Source organism: Drosophila takahashii, chromosome 2R (assembly GCF_030179915.1).
Source record: "Drosophila takahashii strain IR98-3 E-12201 chromosome 2R, DtakHiC1v2, whole genome shotgun sequence".
NCBI classification, from domain to species: Eukaryota; Metazoa; Arthropoda; class Insecta; order Diptera; family Drosophilidae; genus Drosophila; species Drosophila takahashii.
In genome coordinates, this window is record NC_091679.1 from 39,122,195 (window position 1) to 39,150,057 (window position 27,863).

At 39.1% G+C, this 27,863-nt stretch overlaps 3 protein-coding genes across 4 annotated transcripts; all 3 read right to left on the reverse strand.

Moving 5' to 3' along the window:
• Window positions 1-1,569: 1,569 nt before the first annotated feature.
• Window positions 1,570-17,416, reverse strand: Cam (Calmodulin). 2 transcript variants are annotated; one of them, XM_044393315.2, is made up of 5 exons: window positions 17,321-17,416; window positions 16,610-16,758; window positions 11,820-11,994; window positions 7,313-7,555; window positions 1,570-2,404 (listed from the first exon to the last, which is right to left on the reverse strand). In XM_044393315.2, exons 2-5 carry the CDS (start codon window positions 16,610-16,612, stop codon window positions 2,376-2,378), a joined length of 450 nt encoding a protein of 149 aa, XP_044249250.2. In that variant the 5' UTR covers window positions 16,613-16,758; window positions 17,321-17,416; the 3' UTR covers window positions 1,570-2,375. The 2 variants fall into 2 exon arrangements, with proteins under 2 accessions (XP_044249250.2, XP_070068567.1); XM_070212466.1 differs by lacking the exons at window positions 16,610-16,758; window positions 17,321-17,416 and adding an exon at window positions 12,062-12,198.
• A 577-nt stretch (window positions 17,417-17,993) lies between these two features.
• Window positions 17,994-19,556, reverse strand: Vha36-2 (Vacuolar H[+] ATPase 36kD subunit 2). The gene is made up of 2 exons (XM_017143939.3): window positions 18,937-19,556; window positions 17,994-18,637 (listed from the first exon to the last, which is right to left on the reverse strand). Exons 1-2 carry the CDS (start codon window positions 19,459-19,461, stop codon window positions 18,044-18,046), a joined length of 1,119 nt encoding a protein of 372 aa, XP_016999428.2. The 5' UTR covers window positions 19,462-19,556; the 3' UTR covers window positions 17,994-18,043.
• A 2,402-nt stretch (window positions 19,557-21,958) lies between these two features.
• Window positions 21,959-23,782, reverse strand: LOC108058923 (dynein regulatory complex protein 10). Its single transcript, XM_044393227.2, has 4 exons — window positions 23,546-23,782; window positions 22,894-23,488; window positions 22,410-22,559; window positions 21,959-22,350 (listed from the first exon to the last, which is right to left on the reverse strand). The coding sequence occupies exons 1-4, from the start codon at window positions 23,547-23,549 to the stop codon at window positions 22,017-22,019; spliced, it is 1,083 nt and encodes a 360-aa protein (XP_044249162.2). The 5' UTR covers window positions 23,550-23,782; the 3' UTR covers window positions 21,959-22,016.
• Window positions 23,783-27,863: the final 4,081 nt, after the last annotated feature.

Sequence of the window (27,863 nt, forward strand, 5' to 3'; positions counted from 1 at the left end):
TTGTGTTCCTGCCTTTGTTAAGTTATACTCACAGTTGATTTATGCAGTGGAGAAGAGTTAGAGTTAGCATGGGAAAGATTAGAGATGGCGTGAGGTGGTGTGGGATGGGATTAGATTGGATGGTGTATGGATAGATCGGTTAGAAGACATCACGACGCGTTGCGAGTTCGTTACAGTTGAGAAAAGGAAACAGGGTTTTCGATATGAAATTAAATTAAAACCAAGTGCGGTTCAGTTAGCATTGGTCGCGCAGACTTCGTTACATTTTTCTATCGGTTAACGTTAACTAGGCAGCAGTGGACATAGAGGAAAAGACAGTTAGACAGATAGACAAGTAGTTAGTTGGGTGGTGGAGACAGAGCGGATGGGTTAAAGCTTGCGGTTGCTGTGGTGCCAGGAATATTTGTTGCAGTTGCTTTGCTCTAACTTCAACTTAAACCAATATGCTCGTATATTAATTTATGTTACGCTTAGCTAGCTCTCTTGCTTTTGTCTAAACTTTGCTTTGGTTTACGTCTCGAATCCACGCTTGATTTGCTTACATTTAAGACAATTGTCTTTGCATTTAGCTAGTTTAATTCATATGTATAATTTATTTATAAATATATATTTATATATATTTTATGTTAATATATATAACTGTTCCGATGCTGAACCGCTGATTCTTCTACATCGTCTCCTGTTCTTAAGAGTTGTCTTCCTTCGCGGGAGCCTCCTGCGATGTTGCTGCTGCTCCTCCATACTTCGTCCTTTCTTCCTTATATATGTGTGTGTTTGATGAAATCTTCTCCTTGCTTCTTCTTCCAGCTCTTCCTCCGCTTCGTCTCGCATATAAATATTTAATTTTATATTTCTTTATAATAAAATTATGTTACTTTAAATTTGGTTTTCCCTTTGCTTTAAGTACATTAGGTATTTATATGTATATATATATAGTTCCTTCATATTTATATTTGTAATAGTAATATTCGGTTTATTTGGTTTGCTGCCGCTTAAGTACTAGAGAAATCTGTTGCTGTTGTGTTTTTGTGGCGTTTGCATTGTTAAATGTTAAATCTGATCATATCATATTAATATGCTCAGATCGCCGTGTGGTGTCGCTTAAGTTTGCTACAAATAGTGCCGACAAAAAAGCTGCCTATCAAGGACCTTTTGGACTGCGGTCCTGCTGGTCCTCGTACAGCCCCCAAAAATATGCCTCATCTTCTGCTGCGCGCCACATTTTTGGATTTTAATTTAATTTTATATCGAAAATGTATTTGTTGTTGGTTTCTTTTTGTTTTTTTGTAATTTTTATTTGTTTTATTTTTTCTTTATATTTATTAATTTTAAATTTAAATATAATTTAATAAGAAGAATTTGTTGTTGTTTGATTTTACATTATTTATAATATATATATGTTGTATTTATAATATATTTTACTTCTTGTTTTTCTGACATGTCTGTGTGTGGGAGTGGGTGTTTATGTGTGTGTTTTGTGTGGGTGTGGGGTGTAGTGTGTGTATGAGAGAGGGCTTGTGTGTGTAGAGTGTCTATATAAACTTTGCCAGTTTGCAAAAATTTCAAATATTTTTCTTTAACAGTTTTTGTTTTATCTTTATTTGTTGTTTGTTTAGCTTTTATTTTTATTCTTTCTCGCAACGAAATCGACAAATTTTTCTTTCTACTTTAAACACAATTTGCTAGCTTACAGATTCGGGTTTTCATTTATTCTTTTACTGGAAAACTTTCAAACAAAATGCAGCCGTTGCGCGCCGCCGTCGCCAGGTGGCGCGCTGACCATTATTGGGTGCGCCATCTATCGGCAATACTGGTGGATCCTGCTGCTCCTTGCTTCGCCCTCTGCTCGCTTTTCTTCTTGCTCTTCATTTGTTTAAGTGTAGTGATAGACTTGTTGTTCCTGTTATTCAAAACGATAACATGCGATTCTTGTTTGTTGCTGCTGGTTTTGTTGTTGTTGTTGTTTGTGGTTTTAAACGGTGACTTCATTAAGTATGCTGTTTTGGTTGTTGTTTTTTGTTGCATTAAAATTATGTTGTTGTTTTTTCGTTTAACCATTTCTCTCAGTTTAATGTAATTCTTTCTTTCTGAATTCTGTGGTTTCATTTTATGCTTGTTTAAATTTTCTTTTGCTTTTGCATTTTTTTAAGTGTAAGTTTCATTTGTTTTAAAGTTTCTTAAATGTTTTTTGCTTCTTATTCTTCATTATGTTGGTTGTTTTTTGCTTAACTCTTTGTTGTTGTTTGTTGTTTTTTTTTTAAGATCTTTTACTGGGGTCCATAGCAACAGCGTGGCGCGATGTTATTGCGCACAGCTACAGTCTTCGTCAACATCTTAAAAAAATAGAAAGGCTTAAAAAGAAATAATTTAACGCTTCACTTCGATGTCATCATAGTCACGAATTCTGCAAAGATAGAGAGAAAATGTTTATTAGTATCGGGTTTTAAAAGGGTTTAATATTGCATAAGAATAAAGAGTTGTCCTAAATTTGTATCGAAAATAGCTCTTTAAAATCTATACATTATAGAAGATCGATTAAAATTTGTACTATTTATATTTATTAATGGAATTTATCGAAATTATGCAAGAGATTCGTAAAAACAAAATGTAAACTGTTGCTCAATTAAAAAACTTGGAAATTATATCTACCCCTAGATTATCCCAACCACTTAGGCACTGAGTTGACACAAAAAAATGTTCACACAACAAATCAAGTATCGAAAATAGCTGAGCGCTGTCATTAACCTTCTACTAAATTAAGACGGCAATTAATCAATAGCAAACGAGCATTACACTATGGCTACAACAACAACAGCAACGGCCACCTAATCAATAAGACAAACGAGCAAGTCACGAGATGTCTGATGAAAACACTTTGCCGCACAGCACAGCACACACAGCCCGTAGAATCATGAGAAGCATGTAGCCAAGGAAAATTTATTGAGTGCAAAGACTCAGACAGTCAATCGCCAGAGATTATGTACTCTCTTCGGTTCCTCGTCCGAAAATAGAAAGTGGAGGATGCTGCTTGCGACGTTGGCAGCGACGGAAGCAGAGTGCAATAAAGACGTTGCCTCTTGCCGCATTGTTCGCGAATTGATGGGTAGAGAGTCCAGACTACTAAACACCCATTAGTCACTGTCCTGCATCAAAAAAACATTGCATACCCGAAAAGCGATTACCAAAGTTTTCACCAAGTAGGTTAAATACAAAAAAAATGTTTTTATATAATCTAGAGAAACTAGCTTTTCAATATACCCCTTTAGTCTACCAATACCCCTTATAAAAAAAATAAGAAAAATTTGGCATCATCGATCCAATCAATAAGGAAGAAAAAACGAGTATAGAACAGCCACCAGACGACGAACAGAAAGTCGGGGTCTTCCCGCCTGTATTGGTGTCCCCAATTTATCAGGTGTTTGCCTGTTTCTATTTTTAAAAGGAGAAACGAATTCTCGGCCGCTGCTGCATCTGTTCTTGTTGATTGCACTTCTTCGCCTCCCTGCTTTTGCCACCGTCGCCTAGGGTGATTGCATTTTTGAAATATTTAAACAAGACGACACAAGAGAGGAACACACAAAAAAAACACAGATAGGACAGGCAAATTGAGTGGGCGTGTAATTGGGTGGATTTCCTCGGGACCAATGGTCAAGAATTTATAGGTATAGATGGGATTGCCAAACTTTTATCGGGTATTGCAAAACCCAAATTGACTGCACTAGAGTCAAGGGCCAAGGATTATTATGAGGTAAATTTTTAGGAATGTTCAAAATTCTTCTTTGAGTTCCCAATACTTCCCGTACCTCATCCAATCTTATCGCATTTCTTGGTTAGCTAACTTCAAACGAAAATGTCTGGCCTGAAAATCAGCTTATCAAACACCTCAAACAATCGATTGATGTTATCAAGCTTTTGGGAAATCTAACCCGACGTTTATAGGATTATTATTCCAGCTAACAGCCCTGAATTGCCAAACACACCTTTGATAATAAAACTAAACCCTTTTGGTGGTCGTAAACGGCTTAAAAATAAAATGTTATTAGCTAAAGTTAAGGCAACGCCCGGAAAAGGGCTCAGCCGTATGCAAAATATACGAGAATCAAAATCCCCAGTGGGGTCGGCCTTGACATTTGCCCACATGCAAATGCTCGACGTTTCACTCTTTTGATTAAATCTTCGTCCTAAAACATCACTGCCCCCACTAGGGCCACGCCTATTAGTTGACCAGTTCGGTGCACTGAGCAAAAAAAATATTTAAACTCCAATTAAATTCAAAAAACCAAAAAACAGTCCATTAAACAATATAAATATAAATAAAAATGTATAAATTTCTAAAATTTCTAGTCAATCAAATCTTTAGACTTTTAAATATTAAACTTTTCTAATGGTAACTATTTATTTTAGTGTTTTTCCCAAAGTGTTTTAGTTGTTGATGACCTTTTGTGGGCTGGATTTTCCACCCTGTTAGATAAGACAATTAAAATGAAATTAAGCCCGATCGAGTTGCAACTTTTCCGGCTGTCGTCCGTGGTCAACAAAATATTCTTGGCAAATTTTCTTGGATTTTATTTTAATAGTCCACCCAGCCCCCGATTTAACCGCAACACCACCCCCCTCATTACGTCGTTTGGCGTTTTTGTGGTTCTGCTGTTTATCTTTCGTCTCTTTGTTTACATTCGCCAAACTTACTTGTTCTATCGTTGCTTAGGTCTATTATATATCTTTCTTTTTTTTTTTTTAGCTAATTTTGGAATTTATCTTCCCTTCTCTCGCGCGCTCACACATTTTGGGATGGGATGTGTTCATTTAATTTGCCTCGCCCCTGTGCTAATGTTTAATTTGTTGTTCTTTGTATTTTGTTTAACATTTTATTTGATTTTCGACTTGTTCTTCTGGCTCTCGTATCTGCCGCCGTTCCCTTTGCACAGCATTTTTCTATCTGGCACTCGGCCAAAGTAAGTCTCATCTCATTCCCATTCCCATTCCCCAATATCTTTCTCCGCATATTCATTGTTTGCGCCATATAATTTTCACTTGCAAAATTACCGATGAGTGGGAAAGTGGGGGTGTTTTTGGGGTGCGGAGGTTGGGTGGGTGGTTATACCCGGCACACTGTATAGCCGGCAAGACAACAATAAAGACTTTGGTTAATTGGCAATAAGCAAAATGGCAACAATGCGCATTTTATATTTACGTTATGCTGATTCCGCTGACTGAACGAAAAAACACGGCCAGGCGAGTGAGATTCATTCGCTCGGTCAATGTTCATGTTCATGCCATCCTCCTCCTCCTCTATAATACCCCGATTTTGCGACGGCGGGGAAATTAAAGAATATTGCACAATATTTATATATTTTATTTTAATTGTTCTTTCCCATCCGCACTCTGTTGCCGTGCGCCGCGGGCTGTGTGCTGCTGTGAGCTGTTTGCCCCGGCAGGTTAATCATTTAAGTGTGGAATTTACGCGCGACATTTATTTTGGCTTTTAAAAACATTTCAATTTTGGGCGGCAGAAAAGTGGCGAAAGGCATAAAAATTGCTGATTGGGAGCAGGCGCAGGAAAATGTTTAAATGGCAAGTGATATATGGCAGGGGAATGATGGTACGGAATGTTTTCAAAAGGCTTCTTTCGCTGTTGATTTTGGTATCATTAAGAGTTTTCATTGGTTTAAACAGCTCCAAATTGGATTATTCTGTAAGAGACATGAGTTCTTTATAGAACTGTACCACTTAAGTACTGAAAAAACTTGGAAAATTATCATTATCACCTGATTTAAAGCCACTTGAGCATTCTACCAAATCCACCTTCCACTTAAAAATTACTATCTGACAGTTTGAAGAACTTCCTTATTATGAACTAATCCTACTTTTTTCACCCTGTATCAGTGTTTGATTTTATAGGAAAAAATTCTATTAACAAATTTCACTAAAACTACTTTTAGATAATGATTATAAATGTAGATCATCATTCTTCTGTTTTCTTTTGTTTAAACTTTTGCCTATTTTTATGTATTTTGTTCATAAATTACTTGTGATTAATCTATTTGATCCGAGAAATGCTTCGGCGGCAGCCAAAAACGATTTCTATTTGAACTTGAAGATCAACGTATATATAAACGGATAGGTACATATATACATATGTCGGGGGAAGTACTGTCCGATTTTAATTGCTACTTTTCCCGGTGCACAACAACAAAAGGAAATTTTGCAAAGAGCCAAGGGAGTGGGAGGATATGCCATGGGAAATCTGTGGAAAACTTGCGAGGATTTTTTCGCGATCTCAAATTTGTTCCATTTTCTGTTTTATTGTTTTAGCTTTTCCAATTTTCTCACTCTGTTTCCCTGCTGGCCTGCTGTTTGCTCAATTGAAAAATCAATTTTCAAGCAATTAAAAAATTACGAAGAACACAAAACACGAAAATTTCAAATAAAAATGCAGTGCACATGGCGAGAGATATTTGTTTTATATCTCTCTCAATCTATATATATATATGTTTATATACGGCTAGTACTGAAAATAAGTATTACTATAATGAGTCAAGGAGGGGAGGCGCAGAGAGATCAGGTTAATTAGCAAAGCCATATGACACAGCCAAGTGCCAATTGTGACTCAAATGCGATGCCCGTGATTCAATCGCTGTCGCTGTTGTTTTAGTTTCTCGCCAGGTGCAATAGACAGATCCAATTAGGGTCCAACACGCGACCCACAAAACACACAAAAATATTACAGCTATTACAGCGGAAATCGCGTAAGCGACACCTTACAAAATCCACTTGTCGTAATTGCAGATTATTGGAAAATACTTCCCATATTTCATCACTTTCTTTGGTATTTAAAAAAAACTTTCTAAGAGGTTCTTCAGTACAAGGTAACTAATTTTTTCGTTGTCGTTAGTGTTTACTTTTTACTGTTTAAGATAACTTGTGTAATGATACAACTAGTAGTATCTAGCTTTACAAATTAAACATTTAAAAAACGGTAATTATTAATTTCCTTGATCTTTTTTCGAATTTTTACTTTATTTTGTGGAATTGTAGGAAATAAACGGGTATCTATTAGATAAACTTTTTAGCTGTCTTTAAAACTTAGACATTGGGTAATATATCGATATTTTCGATAAATTTGACGATATCGATTCGATAATATCGAAATTATGAAGGGAAAACTCAAATTAAATATCAAGAAATATCAAACTGTCGATATTATTTCAGGACCCTAGATCTAAGCAGTTACGATATACCATTGAAAATAAAAAATAATGACTAATATGCTCTAAAAGCTATCTACCCTTTCTGACAATCGATTACTCACCTTCGTAATTGACCTGACCGTCACCATCGATATCAGCCTCACGGATCATCTCGTCGACCTCCTCGTCTGTGAGTTTCTCGCCCAGATTTGTCATCACGTGACGCAACTCGGCCGCCGAGATGAAGCCGTTGCCGTCCTTGTCGAACACTCTGAAGGCTTCCCGGATCTCCTCTTCGCTATCGGTGTCCTTCATTTTGCGTGCCATCATTGTAAGGAATTCTGGGAAGTCAATTGTGCCGTTGCCTGTGCGGAAAGCATAAAGAATAACAATTAATTTCGTTGCATACTTTGTGGGTCGGATTTCGGGGATTCCAGCAATGGAACAACCACCATTATACACACCATACCATCAATTTAAATTCTTCCCCGGGGCGTTATAATAAATTCAAGTCAGGGATAAAGGCAAAGGCACCCAACATTTCTCTTCATTATGGCCAAGTTTGCTCTCCATTCCAACGCCGTTGTATAAAACGAATACCCCGGGGCTGTGTACACTACTTAAAGCTTTTTCATCGTGTTGCCTTTTCGACGGTAAATCCCTGGGAGGTGGTATATAATCGAGCATATTTTCATATTTGCCTAAGCCCCAAACAAACTTTCCTAGGGGGATGGCGCCCACGTGTGTGGACCACCCACCACCCACCATCCACCTTGTGGAGTGCGAGAGATAAGTCCGCCTAATCCCATTTCTGTTGAATCACTCTCCTTTTCTCTTCTCTTATCTTGCTCCTTTATCGCCTGGCTCAGCCAAGTGGAAAGAAAATTTGTTAAAGAATTTAGCCAAACATTTTCCTGAGGTTATCATCCTATCCTATAAGTGAAACGCAAATGAAGTGGTCCAACCGAAATTCTTGTTATACTAATTGAAAAAGTTTCCTTCGGCTTGACTTGGTTTTAAGTTGAAAATAGTTCTTATTTCGAGGGGGCGGCAGCAACAACTTTTGGCCTTAATTGTTATTGACTGACTTTTTCAAGCCATCCCGAAGCGGAGGCGGAATGGCCAGAAGAGCCCCTTTTGTCCATAAAATGGAACAGTATAAAATGTTTTTCAGTTTTCTGCTCTTGCTACCCTCAAAACCAAATGGAGCGTGGTTCATTGTGGCCATCATTTTGTTTCTTGTGAATTGAATGTGTTTTTTATTACTTTGCTGAAAATGGGTTTTCTCTAGAGAAGAACTTTCAGTATAAGATTGCTAAAAACGTAGGGGTTCAAGAACTTTTCAACTCTAGCAAAAATGTTTTCCTAGGGGCAATTTAGATTTAATGAAAGAGATAACATGTCAAAAACTTGGAGCCTCAAGAAATAAAAAGGAATGAACTTTACACTCATAAAAAGGAAACTAAATAATATAAAGTATTTGGTTTATAAAACGATTTAATTGATTATTCAGCACTCAAATTCAAATAGACAGAAATAATCTGGAGGCGATTCCATTTGCATTCAATTCGTAAATTTGCCAACAAAAAAAATCAATTTCGCTAATTTAAGTATTATTATTATTCAATATGGCCGCATTGAAAGCCAAAAATATATATTTCGAAAATAGCCGAAGAAGAACATCAAATAAAATATCGACGGGTGGCTTTAGTTCATTCCGATTTGTGTTGCGATTTTGGTTTCGCTTGTTTGGTTGCTTGTTGTCTTGCCTCCGTTTCTGTTTATGATTCTATTTAAAACATTTGACGCGATTTTCTGTTGCTTTTGGCTTTGTCGATAGGATTTCCCCAACCAAAAATGAAAAAAAAACCAAAAAAAAAATAAAAACAAATACCAAGGAAAGCACACATAAATATTGGTATGAGGGGGGACAGACAAAAGGCATTGAGAAATTTGTTGCCATTTTCGTTAGACGCTTCTTAGACTGGCCCGAACGACTTTTGACGAACCGGCGCAGCCCAATTATGATAATTATGATGTTCATCGCGCTGCCGATGGCGATTATGATGATGGCCAGTGTCTGGCGGGGGTTTCGGTTTCCATTACGCTTTCCTGCCAAATCCCCTCCCCCTTCCATCACACCCTCTCTGCCGATTCGCAACGTTGCGCACAAAATTTTGCAGACAATTTACAATTTTAATAAGTTTTTCTTGTTTTTTTTTGAGCGCGCAGTGGCATCGCTAAATATAGTTTGGGGGCATTTTCCATTGCTCTTTAGAGCCACAGGCCATTTTTTTTTTACAAACCAAATTAGGAGGTAAGGTTAACACCTTTCTATTTTCGTGGTAAGACTAAAAAATGTTTAAAATACTTTTTTTCGATTTTAAAATATTATATAAATTTACATCAATTTACTTAAATGCTTTACCACTTAATTCAAGTTTATCTTTTTTAAAAAATTGGGGTTTAAAAACAAATTGGAAAATCCTTTGTTAAATTTAATTACAGTTAAATTATTTAAAACGTATTTATATTTTATAATTTAAAAATTATAAAGTGTCTGCTGTGTCCCCCGAGGAATATTTTTATTTTTTCTCTCCTATTCCTTTTTTTTTTGCTAAATTATATTCGTACGACTGGACAATCCCATTCCCATTCGCCCCCTCCGCCCGCCAACAACTAATGCGGTCGTTTGCATGCAGTTCAGAGACTCAGAAGCTGGCAGTTTGGCCATTGTCAACTGCCTGCGACGAGACGCCAACAAAATTTTAAGTAATGAATGTTTAATGTTTCCGTCAGATTCCTGCCTGCCTGCGAGTGAGTGGGCCATGTGAGTGGGTGATTCTCGGGTTGCCAAGTTAGTTTCGGCCAGCAACTGCATTCCTTTGTGGGATCGTAAATTAGAGGAGTCAGTCGGCAGCAGGGGGAGGAAACAACTTTCGAGTAATTTAAAATACTAAACGTTGGGAAATAAAGTTGCCAAAACATTTTGCTTTCCACTCAATGAAAAAGTTTTGCACATATGCAAATTCCAGCAAATAAAGTTGGCAAAAATGTTGGACTCCCAAGTGGCGACCCCATGCCAAACTACTATTTTTAGCCCTGATAAACAGTTAGTATGCAGCATCCACCCTCCCTTTTTGTCTAAGCCCCTTTTTCCATGATTGCAACACTTTAACCGTTGGTAGAAATAAAAAAAAAAGGAATTGTGCGAGAGTTTTCATGGCGCCTGCGCTCAAAATTCTATGCAGGATTTTGCAGATTTTGTCCTGGATATTTTCGACAACATGCGCACACAATTTCCACGTGCAAGCGCAACAGCAGCAACAACAAACCAGGAAAAACTCACAAAGAAAATGGAACAATGCAAACAAATACAAATTGGGCGGGGACAGTTACAAAACTTATGAAAGAATAAGTGAGGGGGAAAGTAACTTTTTGCAGCTGAGTTCTTATGATTTACTTGTTACGTTTTCTCCTAGGAAAAATTTCCAGAAAAAAAAATGGGAAAAAGTAGCTCGAAAAGAAGCAGAAGAAAAATTAATTAAGTCTGTTCTACCAGAAATTCCCTTAAATTATGTAAAAATAAACGAAATAACATCTTTATAACTAAGTTTTCCCCTTAAAAAAATACTTTTTAAAATAATATTTTCCCTTTTAATGCGATTATATACGACCAAAGTGCGGAAAGCTATTTATTTTCTCCACACATTCGCGGAAATCTAGTTTACCGCCAAAAGGTGAAAAACCTCATGCTATAAAAATGGGCGACACATTTTCAATTTTGCCACATTTTCGGCGCGAGGCGCCTGTCGCTCGATTTCCTCTAGATTCTAAAATAAAAATGGATCTTCTTGGTTTCCCGAAAAAGTTTGTTACACTAAAACTTGTCCGAGATTTTCAGCTAAGCAAACAACCACCTTTACTCAAAAATTAGAAGAAAAAAAACTTAAATACCATCAGAAATATACAACAAAAAAAATCTGACAGCAGCGGCTGCCAAAGACAAGACACGGGAAAGAGCCAAAATATTTTAGTCATCTATTTTTAATGCCTATGACGTGTTTTTGTTGCATATTTTTAGCCAAGAAATGATTTTCATGTTTTTTTTCCACCCATTGTTTGTCGTACAAATATTGGTCTGATCTATGTCTGTCTGCGAAAGGAGGAGAACGGAACGAGTGAGAGGGATTAGTCCCAGAACAGCAATAGATTTGGGTAAACAAAATTAGACACCTCGGGATCGGGTTAGAAGGGGTTCTCACCAGTCTGTTTATAACTGGCACTGAGCTGAACGACTGAGACCATGGCAAATCAGATCATTTGCACATATAGCCGAGAAAGCTTCGAAGTCTGACTTCATCAGATTGTATACCTAATGACTGGAACTAAATGAAGGGCAATTTATGTTTCTAAAATGTTAAACGTTAAACATCTTACGTTTGACACATCATAAGCAAAAATTGTATTAAAAAAATTCGTATGTTCCTAGCGCGAATTCTTAAGTTCCGTGTATTTAGAATGTGAAAAAAACGTATTATAAAACCCAAGACTGACTTGAAATCTATTATAACACCCCGAGTTATTTGTTTAATTTTACCCCATTTTGTTCATTTTTTCCCAACTTACCGTCGGCATCAACCTCGTTGATCATGTCCTGCAGCTCGGCCTCTGTGGGGTTCTGGCCCAGGGAGCGCATGACTGTGCCCAACTCCTTTGTTGTGATGGTGCCATCGCCGTCTTTGTCGAATAGCGAGAATGCCTCTTTGAACTCAGCGATCTGTTCCTCTGTCAGCTGATCGGCCTGCAAAAACACAAATGAATACCGGGCGTTAATTGGATGCATAACTTTAGAAGATCCCCAGATATACCATTATAAAACCGTTGCCTAGAAATTATTTACAAAATAAATATTACAGCTATTGACTATGAATACTCTCGACTAGGTTGGTTTGTGAAATACTTTTCAACGAAATCTCGATTGCATTTCAATGTCAACATGGAAAACTACCAAAGAATACATACAATTAGGAATAACAAAAGACGAAAAGGGAGAACAATTGTGTTTAATTTGAATAATTTTGCGTATTGTTTGTTTGCCGCAAGGCGAGTCCCGAGATACAATTGTATCTGTATCTATGCAGGGGTATCTTGAAAAAGGTGTTAAGTTTCCGCTGAATCAACGAAATCTGACGTCAGCGAGTGAATAAACAAGAGGACTGAAGAAAGGAGGAGTGGAGTGGATTGGAAGAAAAGAGCCGGCAGGGAGACGAGACTACGACACCCAAAACCAAAATTTATTATTGTCATGCGAGTGATGAATATGCGACAAGAGACGTGCGAGTTGTCAGTCTCAGGAGCCGGTAATTCTAGCCAAAAACGATCCTCAGGGTCTAATGTTCTAATGTTCGAGCAGTAACAAAACCAAAAACCGGGCGTATAAAATTCCCGTTTGCCTGTTATTGTTTTATGGCACATTAATGTTTATTTGTGCAACTCGCTCTCGGCCAGATAAGCTCAAGAAATTAACGAGTATAATATAAGGCCTGGTTTGACTTGCGATAATTATTATTAATCATGAAGCAAAAATGCAAAAGCAAACTTTGCCTGCGTCAGAGGCTGACTTACATATATATTTGTTCAAGCTGATAAGTGTGTTAAAGGCAACAGAATATATACGCGATTGTTTGATTACCGATCCCTATGTAATTACAGCTTAATTTGCCTTATTGCATAAAGTCCTCTATCAATCCCATCCTATAGTTATTATAATTGAGATCAACAGTTGAAAATAGAGTTTTACTTTTGTGAATTCCCTAGCACGAACAAATTCCCCAATCTAATCACCTTGAAGGCCAAATGGTATTCCTTAAAAATCACACGCAAACGTGGCTCTCAGACATGTTGGCCAACCTTTATGGACAACTTCCGCTGGGAGAACAGTGACCAAACTTAGTTAAAGCCAAATCAGCAATTGGCATTGGAATTATAGCGCCCTGACCTTATCTAATCGGGGGAATTTCGGTAAATTTAAACAGCAAATACGAGTACATTTGGTTTGCTGCCGCGTTGGTGGCACCTGTTTTTTGCTTTTTGTTTTTCTTGTTTTATGCGTTGGCGTTCAATTGAATTTGGCCCAGCTTATCGCTGCGGTCTGAGCAGATAAAACTCTTTTCAACTGGGTTATGTCATTGGCAGCCGTGACTAAGCCAAAAACACCCATCGAAGTTCAGATCCCCAGATTGAAGCGCTCTCTCTTTAAATGGCGACAAATGCAAACAACAACAGACCGACCCCACCCACCGATATCCATTAATGGCAATCGGTAATCGAGGGGGGTTAATGCCTAATTGGTAATCCATTTGTATGCACAATCAGACGCCCACGACGGCATCCCGAGGAAGCTTCTATATCAGGGCAAACACAGTGCCTTCCGAAATGTTATGCCTTGGAGAAGGACTCAAGCTGGGCGTATTTATCAGGCCTATTTCTTTATTTTTAAGAGTGAGTCATAGGCTATCGAGTTTGACCTCTTGATCCACCAAAATTAGTCGCCTTGTATCAACTTTTTACTTGGAAATAATCACTAATGATGGTGACAAATACCTACTATGCTTTTGAAAATAGAGTTGTTTACTAAATATTTTTATGATTTATCAAAAATTATAATTTCTAAGTCACAAATTTTCCCAAAAAAAATTATGGCTCAACCAATGTATATTTTTCTTTAATTTTATAGTTACTGCTTGAATCATTTGTAGGAAATTACCAAAACATTTTTTAGATTTTAAAGTTATTTTAAGAAATTTAGTTTGTGTTACAACATTTTTCTAGTTCTAGCAAAATTGCTTTTAGTGAAGTTTGACTGTGGACTCAACTTCAAACAAGTCTTAACTGGAAATTTATGTTGAAGCCAAGTTTGCCGGTTTACCGTTGTATTGTCTACTCCTCTTTTTATTTTTTGCCGGTCCCAACCGGTTTAATGGGGTTTCATGGGGTTTAGTTTGGTTTTATGAATGACGATTAAGTATGGTTTTTGGGTACAACTTCGGTGCATCCGAACCGAGATCCAAACAACTGTGCTAACTGAGCCAAAACCCAGTCGTTTGCCGTTATTAATATGCCACTCACATCATCATCATCGGTTATTCATCATAAGCCGTATGATCGATGAAGTCAGCCCAAGAACACAGTGACTCATGTCTAATTTTTCAACGGAATCAAACAAATGCGAAGATATACAGACACTTCTCATAATTAACCCGGCAGAAGATCAACAAACTTTGAAGATCAGTCAGTAAAACCCTTGGCAAATGTTTGCTTTGGGCCAAGTTAGCAGTTGAATCACAGAAACAAATTGGGCACGTACAAAACGATGCGATATATTTTAATTAAAAGCTGTTTGCATTCTGCGTAAGCTGTAAAAATCGCTAATTTAATTAGGCGACGCCAGATGAGGCCAAGAAGGGGGCGAGGGCGCGGGTGGTGCTATAAAGTGGGCGTGCGGTTTTCTTATCAAAAGGCGCAGAGAAAAGCAAACAGAAAGAAAAGCCGAAGAAGAAGAAGAAGGTGCAAGAAGCGGGCGACAAGAAAATTTGATTATGTGGTTAAGCGGCGTCTAGCAGGAATTTTTCTTCATTTGCAGCTTTCCTCCTTGCCCCGCCATTCGCCTGTGTGCCGTTACAATAAAATTCTTGTGCGAAAAGGCAAAGTGGAACAGGCAGCCGCCAACACACACACCCATATAGACACACGCACACGAGTACCGCGAGCCGAACGAATGAACGAGCGAAGCGGACGAACGAAGACGAGGGCGAAACAGCAAAATAACCGCAATGCGGCAAATGAAACGGTTATGGAAGAAAACAACAAAAGGCAGGCGTCGATAAAAGTGCCAAGCGCAAGGCGCAAAAAAAAATGAAATACTGAAAGAAACGGAAAGAGAGAGACGCAGCACAAAACGGAACTGATAACGAACGAAATAATTGCACACAGGGAGAGACGCGAAAGTGTGTGAAACGGTTATGGTGAGAGAGCGTCGAAACGGTTAAACTGAGCGGCGGGTGCGCAAGTGGGAGAGAGAGAGAGAGAGCAGGGCAAAAAAAGAGAGCGCACCGCGAAATTCCTCTAAAGAATTTTTCCACCATTTCCATGGGCCGTTCCTAACCTCAATTTTTGCGTTCAAATGTGCGGTAAATAAAAAATACAACCAGAAAGCGCAGAGTGAGCGAACAACGAATGGCGGGGCAAAGAGGAGAGACCGATAATGCCGGCCCCGGCGACTTTGTTGTCCATCAATATATACGTTTGTACATATATTCACGCATTTTCCACTGATAAGCAAAATGGAGGACGGGGGCTTTTCTATAATTTGCGGGGATCTTTGAAAAATTGCTGATAAAAGTGCCGATGGCAACGCGCATGTGTGTGTGTGTGTCTGTGTGCATAATGCTCAACAAATTGGCTAAAATCACATTTGATTTATGATCCCCAGAGAAGAGGCGGAAAAAGGGGGCGGTGGTCGGAAAATGAGGTGTTGCTCGAGATGCTGATAAGAATTTCCACTTTTCCACGCCTGATTGGGTTTCGAGGGGTTCTGTTTGCGAACGTCATGGAATTATTATAGGGCGAACCTGATCGAGAGTCAACATTCCGTGTGCGACAGCCTTGGAAAAATAATAATTTTGACGGGTGACGTGACATGTGTGTAAATTCTTGATACTCGACATTGCTATTTAATTGTACTACTTGTTTTTTTCGCGACCCCGGGGGTGAAGTTTAACTTTTGATTAAGTCAAAAGTTGTAGTAATTATGAAATCTTAAAGTTCTATTTTTAGAAGTTACTTGAAAAGCAAAGAAGATCGAATTTGAAATTACCATTTAGATACCTCCATTTTGAATTGGATAATATAGTTTATAGTTTGCAAGTTTATAGTTTGAAAATGAGCTTGAATCAGGAGAAATACCACCTGCAGGTAATGGGTTATAAACTGCCGTGCATCGAGGGGTACATAATGCAGAAGTTTAATTTGGTTTTTTTTTGGTAATACAACGGTTTTAGATTGTAGAAAGAACCAGTTTTTTCTACCCATGTGAGCATGATATATTTTTGGGGTGCGAAATGTAAACGAAATTCCCGGGGACAGCTGCTTTTCGACGGGGTGTTTTTGGGGTGTTCGTATATCGTATATGTGTGTGGAAAGCCGTTAAAACCATATAAACAACGTCTAATTGGAAGCCATTCGCCCCCATCCCCGTCCCGCTCACACTAATGGTAATTGCCCTGGGGGTCGCTGTCTGACTTTGATTTTTCGCAAAAACTGTGGAAATTTCAATGGAAAATGATGGCCGCACGTTGTGTAAACACAGAAAATAAAGATGCACATGTTTTTCTCCAGCCAGAGACCCATAAACTTACCATTTTTGTAGGTTTTTTTTGTTTTGTTGCTAGAGTGACGAAGTTTTAATCCGCTGCGGCTACTGCTGCTGCTGGGGTGTTGGTATGTGTGTGAGTGGAATTACGGAACGCGCGGTTAACTTAACTTTTTTGTTTTACTAATTAACACACTGCAAAAGAAGCAAGAAGTGGGGATTACTTTCGGTGGGGGTCAGCTGGAAGAAGAGAAGGAGGAGGAGGAAGAAAACTGCCAGCTTGAAGAGGTAAAAAAAGCGTCCAAAGCAGCGACGCCGACACTTTTTTTCCTCGCCGTGGCAGTTTCTTAAATTCTGTAGTGTTGTTGTTTTCAGCCGAATTTAATACAAATTTTCGCCTTGCGTTTCTTTCTTTTTTTTTGTGGCTTTCATTCGGTTTTTTTTTCATTTTTTTTTCATCTATTGTGCGAAATATGCCAAACACACGCGCGCACACGGCAGAATTCTCGTTTATATAGTAGATATGTGGCGGGGAGAGCTAATACATATAAGAGTTGCTCGGACTCGGTTTTTATAAAGATATTTGTTTCATTTATATTTTTTGCTCGTGGGTTTTCTTGGTATTTTTTGGCTGGCGCCGTGAAAATTGGCTTTTCCGCGAAACTTTCGCAGCTCCTGGTCCTTTTTCGCTGGTCTGTGCTCTTTAGCTTCGGTTGGCCCAACGCTCTATATGTAATATCTGGTTCTGGCAACTCACGATCCTAATCTGAATTTCCGTCCGCAACGGTCGACGACTTTCACAAAACTTTGTTCGAAATAGCGCTGCGTCGCCATATATACGGTTTTATTTTCCCCGATATCAAAAGCAGCAGCGGCCTGCGCGAGAGCGCGAACCGGTTAAGCTCTCTCGCGGGCGCTCTCTTCTCTGCAGCGTCTGCATGGGCTCTACCCCTCCACCCTCTTTTTTAACCGAAAGCAAATTTGATTTTGCGTTGTAACGGCCGCGCCGGCGCTTTTGGCGAAAAGTACGGGAGTGGGAGAATATTAGGGTGTGGTGTACAGTGGTACCCTGTAATTAACAGTGTTATTCATAAGGTTGAAATAGTAACCAAGAAAAATACCTCTTAACGAGGTAAAAAATAGTGACGACCGCACTTTCAACATACAAAAGTTCTGATGTCAAATTTTGTGACAAAAATAATTTTGAATTCGGACAAATAAATGCACAATTTTAAACTTACTCATTCAGCTTTTCAAAAAAGTAAATTTTAGATAGTGTATTAAAGTACTGTAAATGCGGTCCGCTTAAATTAAATTTATAAAATGTATTTAGCTTAGGGCTCGATTTCTTTTAAATATTTCATAATGAAATATAATTTTCTTAAATTACCTACGTGACGGATCTGGGGTCAAATAAAGAAAAGTCTTACTTAAAATGTTAAAAATAACATTTATTTTAAAATTTGGAACCCAAAAATCCCTAAACTGATCCTGGCTTTTCTTTCTCAGGTGGAGGAGGTTCGTCACTTGGTCTTTGGGACTCCTCGGGCGACTGCTGGCTGGGCTTCTTTTCAACAACCTGAACCACGGACTTCCTTTCGAACGACTTTCCTCCAGTAATGCTGGAGAGGATTTGGCGCTTGGTGCTGTACAGATCACCGCTGCTGACGCGTGGATCCCGCAGGCGACCCGAAACACTCATGGCGCTACGAGTGGTGATATAAGTGGTCGCCGGGGGCTGTTCGCCCCGCTCGGCGGCCTCCTTCTTGGCCACCTCCCGTCGCTGCTTCAAGGACAACCGGGCCTCCCGCACACGTCGCTTGACCTCGCGTTCCTCGAACTGATCGTCATCAAAGATGGTGTCGGCCACAGGACGCGGCTGTCCAATGTGCTTCTTCACATAGGACTCCAGCTCCTCGTCGGTCATGTTCTTGGTCTTGATCAGCTCGGTGAAGGCCATTTTGGCCTCCAGCTGCTTCGCCTGCGAGCGTTTCAGGCGATAGAAGTCCTCCCGCTCGAACTCCTCCAACTCCCCGCATATATAGTTATAGGTATTTTGCAGGATGGGGATAACCTTGAAGAAAGGGATAATGTAATATTGGAACAACTGTTAACTAAATGAAAGTTATCGAAACATTTTATTAAATTATTTAATTTGAGTCACAGATATTTCCAAAAAAAGTATTGTCTCTACAACAGTTAATCTGCAAACATTACTGTACTAGAAATTAAGATCGAAATCAAGAAAGAAATATGTTCATTTTATTAATATAGAATATTTTGTCGGAAAACATAAAATCTATAATTAATGAACTTAAAAATTTAAAGCAGAACTGGTAAATTAATGTTAAAACCAAAATTTCCAATAATTACCACATGCTCCAGGGCATTGACCCTCATATTTGTTTGCAAGGAAGCTGCCTCCAACATACGAACTTGGTACTCGAGTGAGGCGTAAAGCACCAGTTCCTTGAGTGCCTTGGTATAGCAATCTCTGATCCGCTGAACCTGCAACCCGCCACAACTGAGACCCGCCAGAGGATAGGCTCCAATGCCCTTCTTCTCCAGATCCAGGCAGTTGAGCTTGACGCCCACGATTTTGATTTGAGTTCGGCGAAGATAGGTGGATGCCACAGGGCTGTGGCTCACCATCTGCGGCTTGAAATCGGCGCCCAGGAGATTGGCCTTGGCCATCGAGAAAATGGCCTGGCGCATCATGTCATCTCCCAATACATCCTGGTCGTAACGGATGCGCCGCAGCTCTCGCATCTTCATGTCGATGGCATCTCGCTTCCGCTTTAGAAGACCCACGCCTCTCCTGGCCGCCAAAACCCGCTGCTTCATGATCACGGAATTGGCTCGAGATGGAAAGACGGGCAGGATATCGCGTTTGGCCATAGTTTCGATTGGGGGTTCAGATCAGGATGGGATTGGATGGGGGTTGGGCCTGAATTTTGGATTTTATTACATTTATTCGAAGGACTACTAAGTGGCTTACAACTATATTTAAATATATTTTATTTTCGTTTGCTAAATTGCGTTTTTTATGTTTCTAATATTAGATGATTCATGGTTTCATATAAAAACGAATCATAATACACATTAGTTTTATCAAATATATGTACTTCCAAGAATGGTTTGAGAGCCTATTAAAACAAGAGAGAACGCAATAGTCGGGTGCCCCGACTATCAGATACCCGTTACTCAGCTAAAGGAAGTGCGAAGGAGATAAAAACTTTGATCCGCCGTAACTTTTTAACGAATGGTCCGATTTAAAAATTTCTTCTACATTTCGATAGGTATTGATAAAGACCATAAAACTGCATTTTTACTTTTCCGAAATATTGAAATTTTTAAAATCGTATACAAGCGATTGTGGGCGTTAGAGGGGGCGTGGCACCCTTTTGAAACAAACTTGCGCTGCGTAGGAACTCCTAGAATCTGCATGCAAAATGTCAATCTTCTAGCTTTTACAGTTTCCGAGATCTCAGCGTTCATACAGACAGACAGACGGACAGACGGACAGACGGACATGGCTAGATCGACTCGGCTAGTGATCCTGATCAAGAATATATATAGTTTATAGGGTCGGAAACGCTTCCTTCTACCTGTTACATACTTTTGCACGAATCTAGTATACCCTTTTACTCTACGAGTAACGGGTATAATTAAGTTCTATGCATGAATCAACTATGCTTGATTACGTATGTTTTAAATATTTTTATGATTAGGTTACATGTTGGGGTAATAAAAAAAATGAAATTAAGTTTTATAAGATTTGTTGTTTCTAAGTATAATTATTTATTTCTTTCATTTTACAATTAATCTTTCTTCTTTTTTATGAACCTGTAAGATGTTTATAAAGGGCATCACTCATACGTAGCGTTGCCTTATGAACGATATAACTAAATCGCTCATACGCAGTGTTGTTTTGTTAGTGGCAGTTAACTTCCAATTAATAAAATTTTCTTAATTAGCCCAATAAGTCGAGTTTTCTTTCAAGATAAATATAAGCATCCTTTTTATGTAATAGGTCATATTCCTTAGGGACTTCGACCCCCTATCTTGAACTAGCCCAGGGATATAAGACCACAAATCGGTGGTCAGCGGATGCGTGTGCAATTACAATGCGGAATGTATGGCCATTCCACTGGGATTCAGCATTGGGCATTGAACATTGGACACTGGACTGTACTGGCGATTTTGCGCATTTTCCAGCTGCCGCTGCTGCTGTACGATTTCCTTTGCCGCAGCGAATTGTCGCAATGTGGCGCCGCTTGGTGCTTGGTGCAACGCAGCCTTGGCGCATTTGCAACGCATGCCAACAAGTTAAGTATGTTAACCTCTGGAAAATTAGACATGCCAGAAGGGAGGAGGCGATGGTCGGTGGGCGGGGGGCGTGGTCCGAGGGCTAGGTAACGAAAACGAAAATGAAAATGAAGTAACAATGCAGCAAACATCGGTTCGGGCCAAAAGGGGCAGGGCGTTTGTAGTCGCTGTTGTAGTTGTCGTTGTCGTTGTCGTTGTCGCCTGGCGACGACAGCAATGCGCCATTTTTCGTTCGCCCCGCAAGACATGAAAATTCGGCTTTCCCCTCCTTCTTTATGTGTGTGTGTGCAAGTGTGCGTGTGTTGGGTAAACATTCTGCCAGGCATTTTCATTCTCTCTCTTGGATTTTCGCAATCGCAGAGGAAGCCCCACAAGTCGCCCTTTCACCCCGCCAAAAAAAGAACGTTGACAATGCTTTTGCCGAAATTTATCGCAATTCAATGAGTATACGTATGCAGTTAAGTTACATTGTCTAGAAAGATTAAGTTTAAATTTATTTACAAGGTAAAACCTCCTTAAAAATATGTCAAAATGGTCTAACACAAATTTTAAAAAATAATTTTTTATTATTTTACATACTAAGCATACTTTTAGGCATTTATTTTAGTGATTGTTTTCAAAATATTTATCTTAATTTAATCTCTTATAATAAAATATTTTATTTTTATTACAGCTCAGTGAAAACTTTAAAATTTAAAGTTAGAATTTTTAGCATGGGGACTTTATTTTCATCTAATACCTTTAAGTTGAAGGTTCCCTATTTTTTTATTGGATTAAATTTATAACATTTAAGATAGCAGGAGCTAATCCCCTTTTCGGTGGTAAAAACAAATGTGAATAGGCGTCAAGTGCCAAGTAAACATGATTTAATTGCAAGTAAACATTTGCCTTTTCTCTTATGGAAATAATAATTTGCATACATGCGTAATTATAAAAGCTTTGCCATTTTAATGCCACAAAAGCTATCTAAACAAACTGGCAAACAAAATAAGGAGTATAGAAAATTTAACTTTTTGACATTCTTATTCACCATTTTGGAAACACAATTTAGTAGCATGCATTATATTTTTATTTCTACATATAAATTGTACAATGTAGAAATAAGTATTTCTTCAGTTTTCCAACTATTTTCCCTTCTTGCCCTTTCCCTTTCCCTGGCGCTTCTTCTTGCGCTGATCCTTTTTCCACTTGCGCCAGTACTTTTGGATCTTGGCCGCAGCCCGATTCATCATGAAGATCACTAGCTTTTGCTGCTGGATGCGACGCTCCTCCTCCTCTCGTTTCACCACAATATTCTTGTAGATACGCTCCTCCTGCTTGAACTGGACCATAAAATCGTCTAGGATCTTCTTGGCCACCAAATACTGATCCTGCGCCACCAGATTTTCGCGCATCTTTTCGCCCAGACTGGTATCGTATTTCTTAAGCAAACTCTGCAGTTGCAGAAGCAATTTATTTCTGTTTTGGGAGAAATAGTATGGTATTATAGATTGAAAGATTTATTATCTCTATCCTACTTTTCGCTTCGCAACTCGTGCTCTTCGGCCAGGTGCTTCTTAGTCATCTTTTCGTAACTTTCCCGGGCAATTTGAAGCTCTTCCTCAAGATCCTTTTGCCTGTCCATGCTGCCCTTGTGGTAACTACGCATTGTGCGATTGCACTTTTCACTAGAAAATGGGATTTCTTTGAATTTTTTATAAAATATGTTATATAAAAAAAAATTGGTAAGTCCATTGATTTTACACTCAATTTAAATATTTAAGCAATGATTTTCATCCAATTTAATATGAAACCCATTTTATTATTTTAAATATTAAATTTTACAGTTTAGGAAATTTCAACTTTGATTTTAATATGATTAACATCACAGTTATTTTCTATCTTGATTTAAACATTTTCAAATTAAATTATGCAATTTAAAATTATTTGTAATTAATGTTAATATTTTGTATTTAATTTAAATATTTAGTAGAACATTTTGAATTCAATTTTTTTACTTACATTTCGTTCTGAATGGCCACGTTGTTTTGCCACTTCTTGTTGGCCAGATCCTCCTCGACCTTCATCAGGTAGATTCCCTTGGCGGCCGTCTTCCACTTACCAATGACCTTCTGAAAGGCCAAGCTGGCCTTCAGTTCCTTTATCTTCTTCTGAATATCCACATTCTGGTGATAGATGGCATGTAGCTTTCGCTCCTTGGTGATCTCGCTTCTCGAGGATCGGTGCAGGTGCATGTGGGCACTCTCCAGGAGAAAGTGGAAGGCGGCCAGCAGCTGGCGATCCCTCTCATTAAGGTTATGTTTCAAATGCGGAAAGAATCGGTGAATGCTATGGTTAACCAGAAAGAAATCAACAATTCGCATAGTGGTGTGATCGTGCGGCAGCTTGGAGCGTCCAGTCTGTTTTCCCAGATGATGAATCATGGCATCGATGGGTTCGAGGACCTCCTCATAGCAGGTGCCCTTCAGCACGCTCTTCAGCTTTTCGGGATTTTCCAGCAGCTTCGGTATGATCATCGCTATCTTAATGCGCTCCTGGGACATCTTGAGCACACGTTCCACTCCTTCCAATCTAACCTGACGTTCTGCGGTTGTATCTATAAGGAAAAGTGGGGTTAGGAAACTGGGATCCCAGGAATAAAATAAATACTAACCCATTTTGTAGTCTTTACAACTCCTGGCTTTTCTGTTATATCTTCAGGTTTTCATGGATTTTATAATAAGAATATTTGGGAATTTTGTTCTTAAATACAGCTATTCTTTAAACTTGGCCCAGAAGGGTTATTTCTGGAGCTTGCTATATAATATTTATTATATTTATAATTCGTGATGAATATTTAAAGATTTTATGTGTATGCTTGTGTCGAGGTCTTTTCGAGTTCTGAGCCGAGTTTGTTATTGTTTTTACAGATAAACAAACATGGCTTGCTGTGTTTACCAAGTGTTGCCTAGCTACAAAGTCGAAACGGCAGGAATATATGAACCCTTTCGATCAAGGAGCAACTTATGTCAATCCAAAAGGGGGCGTGGTGAGGGGGCGGAAGATTTGAATGGCACTTTCATGGCAATGGCTGGTAGAAACTTTTGCCAAGTGCAGTAGTTGACAATGAGAGGTATGTATGTATGGTGGGTGGGTGGTTTGTGTGGCCATGTCGCATTATGTCAACCGACGTGGCATGAATGAAAGCTGCAGCAGCAAAGCAAACGAGGGAAAAAGCGATGCAGCGGGGACTGCTTGGGAAAAAAAAAAGAAAACCATAAGAGCACGAAACGAACTTGTGAATGCAGAACAATGTTAGTGGGGTTGGGGGCGGGCAGTACTGTAAAGTTCCTCACTCAGGTGGAAAATCTACCTAATGAAACTGGCATGAAAGGGGGAGCAATCTGAAAACCTTTCGGTGCATCTGCCAAAAATCGCATTCACCAAGTACAGTGGTGTTTCTATAAAGATTCTTTGTGCTTACAAATTACATTTATTTTTTTACACTATTAAACAAAAAATTTCAAATTTTAGAATAATTTTATTAAGTTAATAAAAATAATTATATTATTTGTAAGGTTATATTCGAAACTCCTAAAACCCTCTCTAAAAATTAAAAGTTATTAAATTTGTTTAAAATTCTACCAACTTTCAGCTGAAATTGGTCATACACCACACCATATACCATTATTATCACGATTCCGTTCCCAGTCCGTTCTCATATCGTTCCCCATTTTTTGCTCGTCCCAGGACGAAACGCAACAAGTAAGAAGAAGCATTTGCGGCGAGGCCAAAAACTTTTTCCAGGCACCATCCAAAACCAAAAACAACAGGCGCAACAACAAGGACAACAACTACAAACACAATAAAAAATACAGCGATGACAAAAATGAATGGCGAACATTTGCTGAAAACGTCGCAAAGTCCCGTTCGCTTCCCTCTCTCTCTCCCTCTATCTCCCCCTCCCTTTCGCAACGAAAAGAATGTGCTCGCTTGTCTGCGTAAAATGCTGCAATGCGAACCAGCAGGAAAAAAGGAAAGCCAAGTGAAAGAAAGGAAAATAAAATTGAGCAAGAAATAATATTTGTTGTTGGCTTTGCGTTTGGCTGGTAAGAAATGCGATGAACGATAGATAAACTGACGACTGGCCAAAAAGAGAGATGAGTGAGAAAAAGCTAAAAGAAATGACGCATAAACAGGCGGTGAGAAAAGGGAGAGAGCGCCTCGATGCATGCAGCAAAATGTGTAAGGACAAATGAGAGAGAGAGTAACGGTAAAACGGAAGTGAGCGAGAGAGCGCCTTGGAGTATGCAGCAAAATATGGCAAGTCTGCAGAGAGAGCGAAGAGAGAGTCCTGCTGCTCCGCATACGTAACAAATGGCCATGCACAGCTAACGGTACTGCAAAGAAGGAGCAGGACAAAGGGAAAGGTCCAAAATGGCGCTCGCTCTCTCACTCTCTCGCTCTCTCTCTCTGGTGGCCCACATTCGCTCAGCTGAGCTCGGCTTTACCGTTAACCGATTAGAGCCCTACCGCTTACCATTTACCGTTTCGGGCCGTCTGGCCCTGGCTCATTATGTCCCGTTGCCTTGGCAGTATTGTTGTATATTTTTATAGTCGTCCTCACTCGACTGTTTCCTTTTTGAGTTCCATTTCTATCCCCTCTTCATATCTACATTTCACAGAAATGTGGGCCCGTTATGCTCGGCCTGGCCGCATTGCAGCTATAAATTTGTTTGTGGTTCACATTTGCCTTGGAAGATTACTTTTGGCCACAGTCGCGCAGCCCTACGAAAAGAAGAAGAAAGGGGAGAGGGTAGAGAAGAAAGGGGAAGAGACCGTGGAACAATGGACTCAAGGAAAGGGAAACGAGAAACAAGAAACGACTAACTAACTGTGCTTAATGGTGGGTGGTGGTTCGTGGTACGGGGATGGGGATGGGGATGGGATGAGGTGGAAACCCCATAAAGAACCTTTTTGAGAAAGTGTTATTATAATGCTCGGTCTGCCAACGGGAAGGTCAGGTTGTTGGGTCTTACCAGCACCAGCGGAAACTAAAGATTTGCCCCTGGGTCTTCCTTTCGGCTGGATGGGATGAGATTTTCACGATAAAATACGGATTAAGGAGGAAAGTTCCGCTTTGAGAAAAAGAGATCTTTTAATTTGGGGATAGGATGTGATTTCCTTGATACTAAAGGAAGGTATGGTATGTTTTAAGGAGAATAATTAAAAAAAACAATGACATTTTATTTTGTTTGTACATAGTCGAAAGATTGGCTTTAATCTAGTTAATTTCTAGATTATAAACTTATGTATTCAAGTTACTTGAATGGTAGGACTCAGAGGGTTATATTTAAGAGCGCTGTTTCTAAAATGATCAACGTGACATCTGGAGTTCCTCAAGGTAGTCATTTAGGCCCTTTGCTGTTTACTTTGTTTATTAACGATCTTCCCTCTATCGTAGCTCATTCTCGTGTACTAATGTACGCTGACGATGTTAAGCTTTGTTTATCATATAAAGATGTAGGGTCCGGTTTCAACTTACAGTCAGATATTGATTGTTTTCAGGGATGGTGTGAGTACAACCTTTTAAATCTGAACTGCCTTAAATGCAACGTTATGACTTTTTATAGGGGCACTCCTACGTTTGTTAGTTATTCTCTTCAAAATACACCACTCGACCGTATATATTCAATTAACGATTTAGGTGTTCTTCTCGACCCAAAACTTAAATTTGATTGCCACATAATGGCCACTGTCAATAAAGCTATGAGTGTTTTTGGGTTTATAAAGCGTTGGTCAAAGGAATTTGATGACCCTTATACAACCAGATTATTATTTACCTCCCTTGTCCGTCCTATTTTGGAATATTGTTCTTCAGTTTGGAGTCCACAATATCAAGTGCACATCGACCGTATTGAGTCGGTGCAAAAAAAATTTCTTCTTTTTGCCCTTCGTAGTTTGAACTGGGATCAAAACGTAAGGCTACCTTCCTACCAGAGTAGATTACTATTGCTTAATTTACCTACACTTGAAAACCGTAGAATAATGCTTGGTACTATTTTTATGCAAAATCTTATAAGAGGTGATATTGATTCCGTAGAACTGGTAAACCGTTTAACTTTTAATGTTCCCGTTAGACTAACACGAAATTATTACCCTCTTAATTTGCCTCGATGTACATCAAATTTTACTCTGCATGAGCCTTTTCGTGTTCTATGTAAAAATTATAACAATCTTTATCATTTAATTTGCACTTCAACATCTATCCCCGTATTAAAAACTAAAATTTTATCTCATTTGCTTCAATCTTAGTTGTAGTATTTGTAGTATTTGGTTTCATGTCTTTTCCTCGCGAATTCGCATTTTTGCCCTAATTGATAAAGGGTCCCGCGCGTAACAAGCACGTGCTTGGTATCGTTGGGCCACTTGTTTGTACTGCTCGTAGTGCATCAACGTCCATCATAATTATGATACTAAAGCATAACTAGCTTAATATAACTAACTAACATTTTCTATGAATTTTATCTCTATCCAACAAAGAAAAAAACACCAAAATTTGTTCTACGAAAGCAGAAAAATCCAATTAGTGTTCACTATTCTCTCTCTCGGAACGATTCACCAAAAATAGACCAGTTACCTTCCTAAATTCCATTTAAGCATCCTTATGAGAGAGATTTTCCCGGTAAGGAATAGCCAAAGGCCGGAAAATTCAGCCTTGGAGAACAGTTATAGTTTCCTCTTCCACAAGTCTCCGGTTCTCGGAAGGCATTTAGCTGGCCAGGCTGGATCCATTTGGCCGGGCACCTGCTTTTGTCACCTGAGCGAGGACCAAAGGAAATGTTCGCATTCGCAAATGAGGTGGCACCCAGCCCCGAATTCCCGGGCCATTGAATCCCGCCTTTCCGCCCACCTGGACAAGTTTCTGTTGAATTTTTCATGGCTTTCGGCGTTTTTTTCTGTTTTTTTTTCTGGTTTGTTCTCTGCCTCGT

Bases quoted from the DNA above. Each gene is read 5' to 3' on its own strand.
- LOC108058923 (XM_044393227.2), bottom strand. The intron at 22,560-22,893 runs GTAAGTAAAAAA...CCCATTTTCTAG, and splicing joins GTGGCCATTCAGAACGAAAT to TGAAAAGTGCAATCGCACAA. The intron at 22,351-22,409 runs GTAGGATAGAGA...CTCCCAAAACAG, and splicing joins CACGAGTTGCGAAGCGAAAA to AAATAAATTGCTTCTGCAAC.
- Vha36-2 (XM_017143939.3), bottom strand. From the start codon at position 19,461: ATGGCCAAACGCGATATCCTGCCCGTCTTTCCATCTCGAGCCAATTCC. The intron at 18,638-18,936 runs GTAATTATTGGA...CCTTTCTTCAAG, and splicing joins TCAATGCCCTGGAGCATGTG to GTTATCCCCATCCTGCAAAA.
- Cam (XM_044393315.2), bottom strand. The intron at 7,556-11,819 runs GTAAGTTGGGAA...CTTTCCGCACAG, and splicing joins CAACGAGGTTGATGCCGACG to GCAACGGCACAATTGACTTC. The intron at 2,405-7,312 runs GTGAGTAATCGA...CTATCTTTGCAG, and splicing joins CGGTCAGGTCAATTACGAAG to AATTCGTGACTATGATGACA.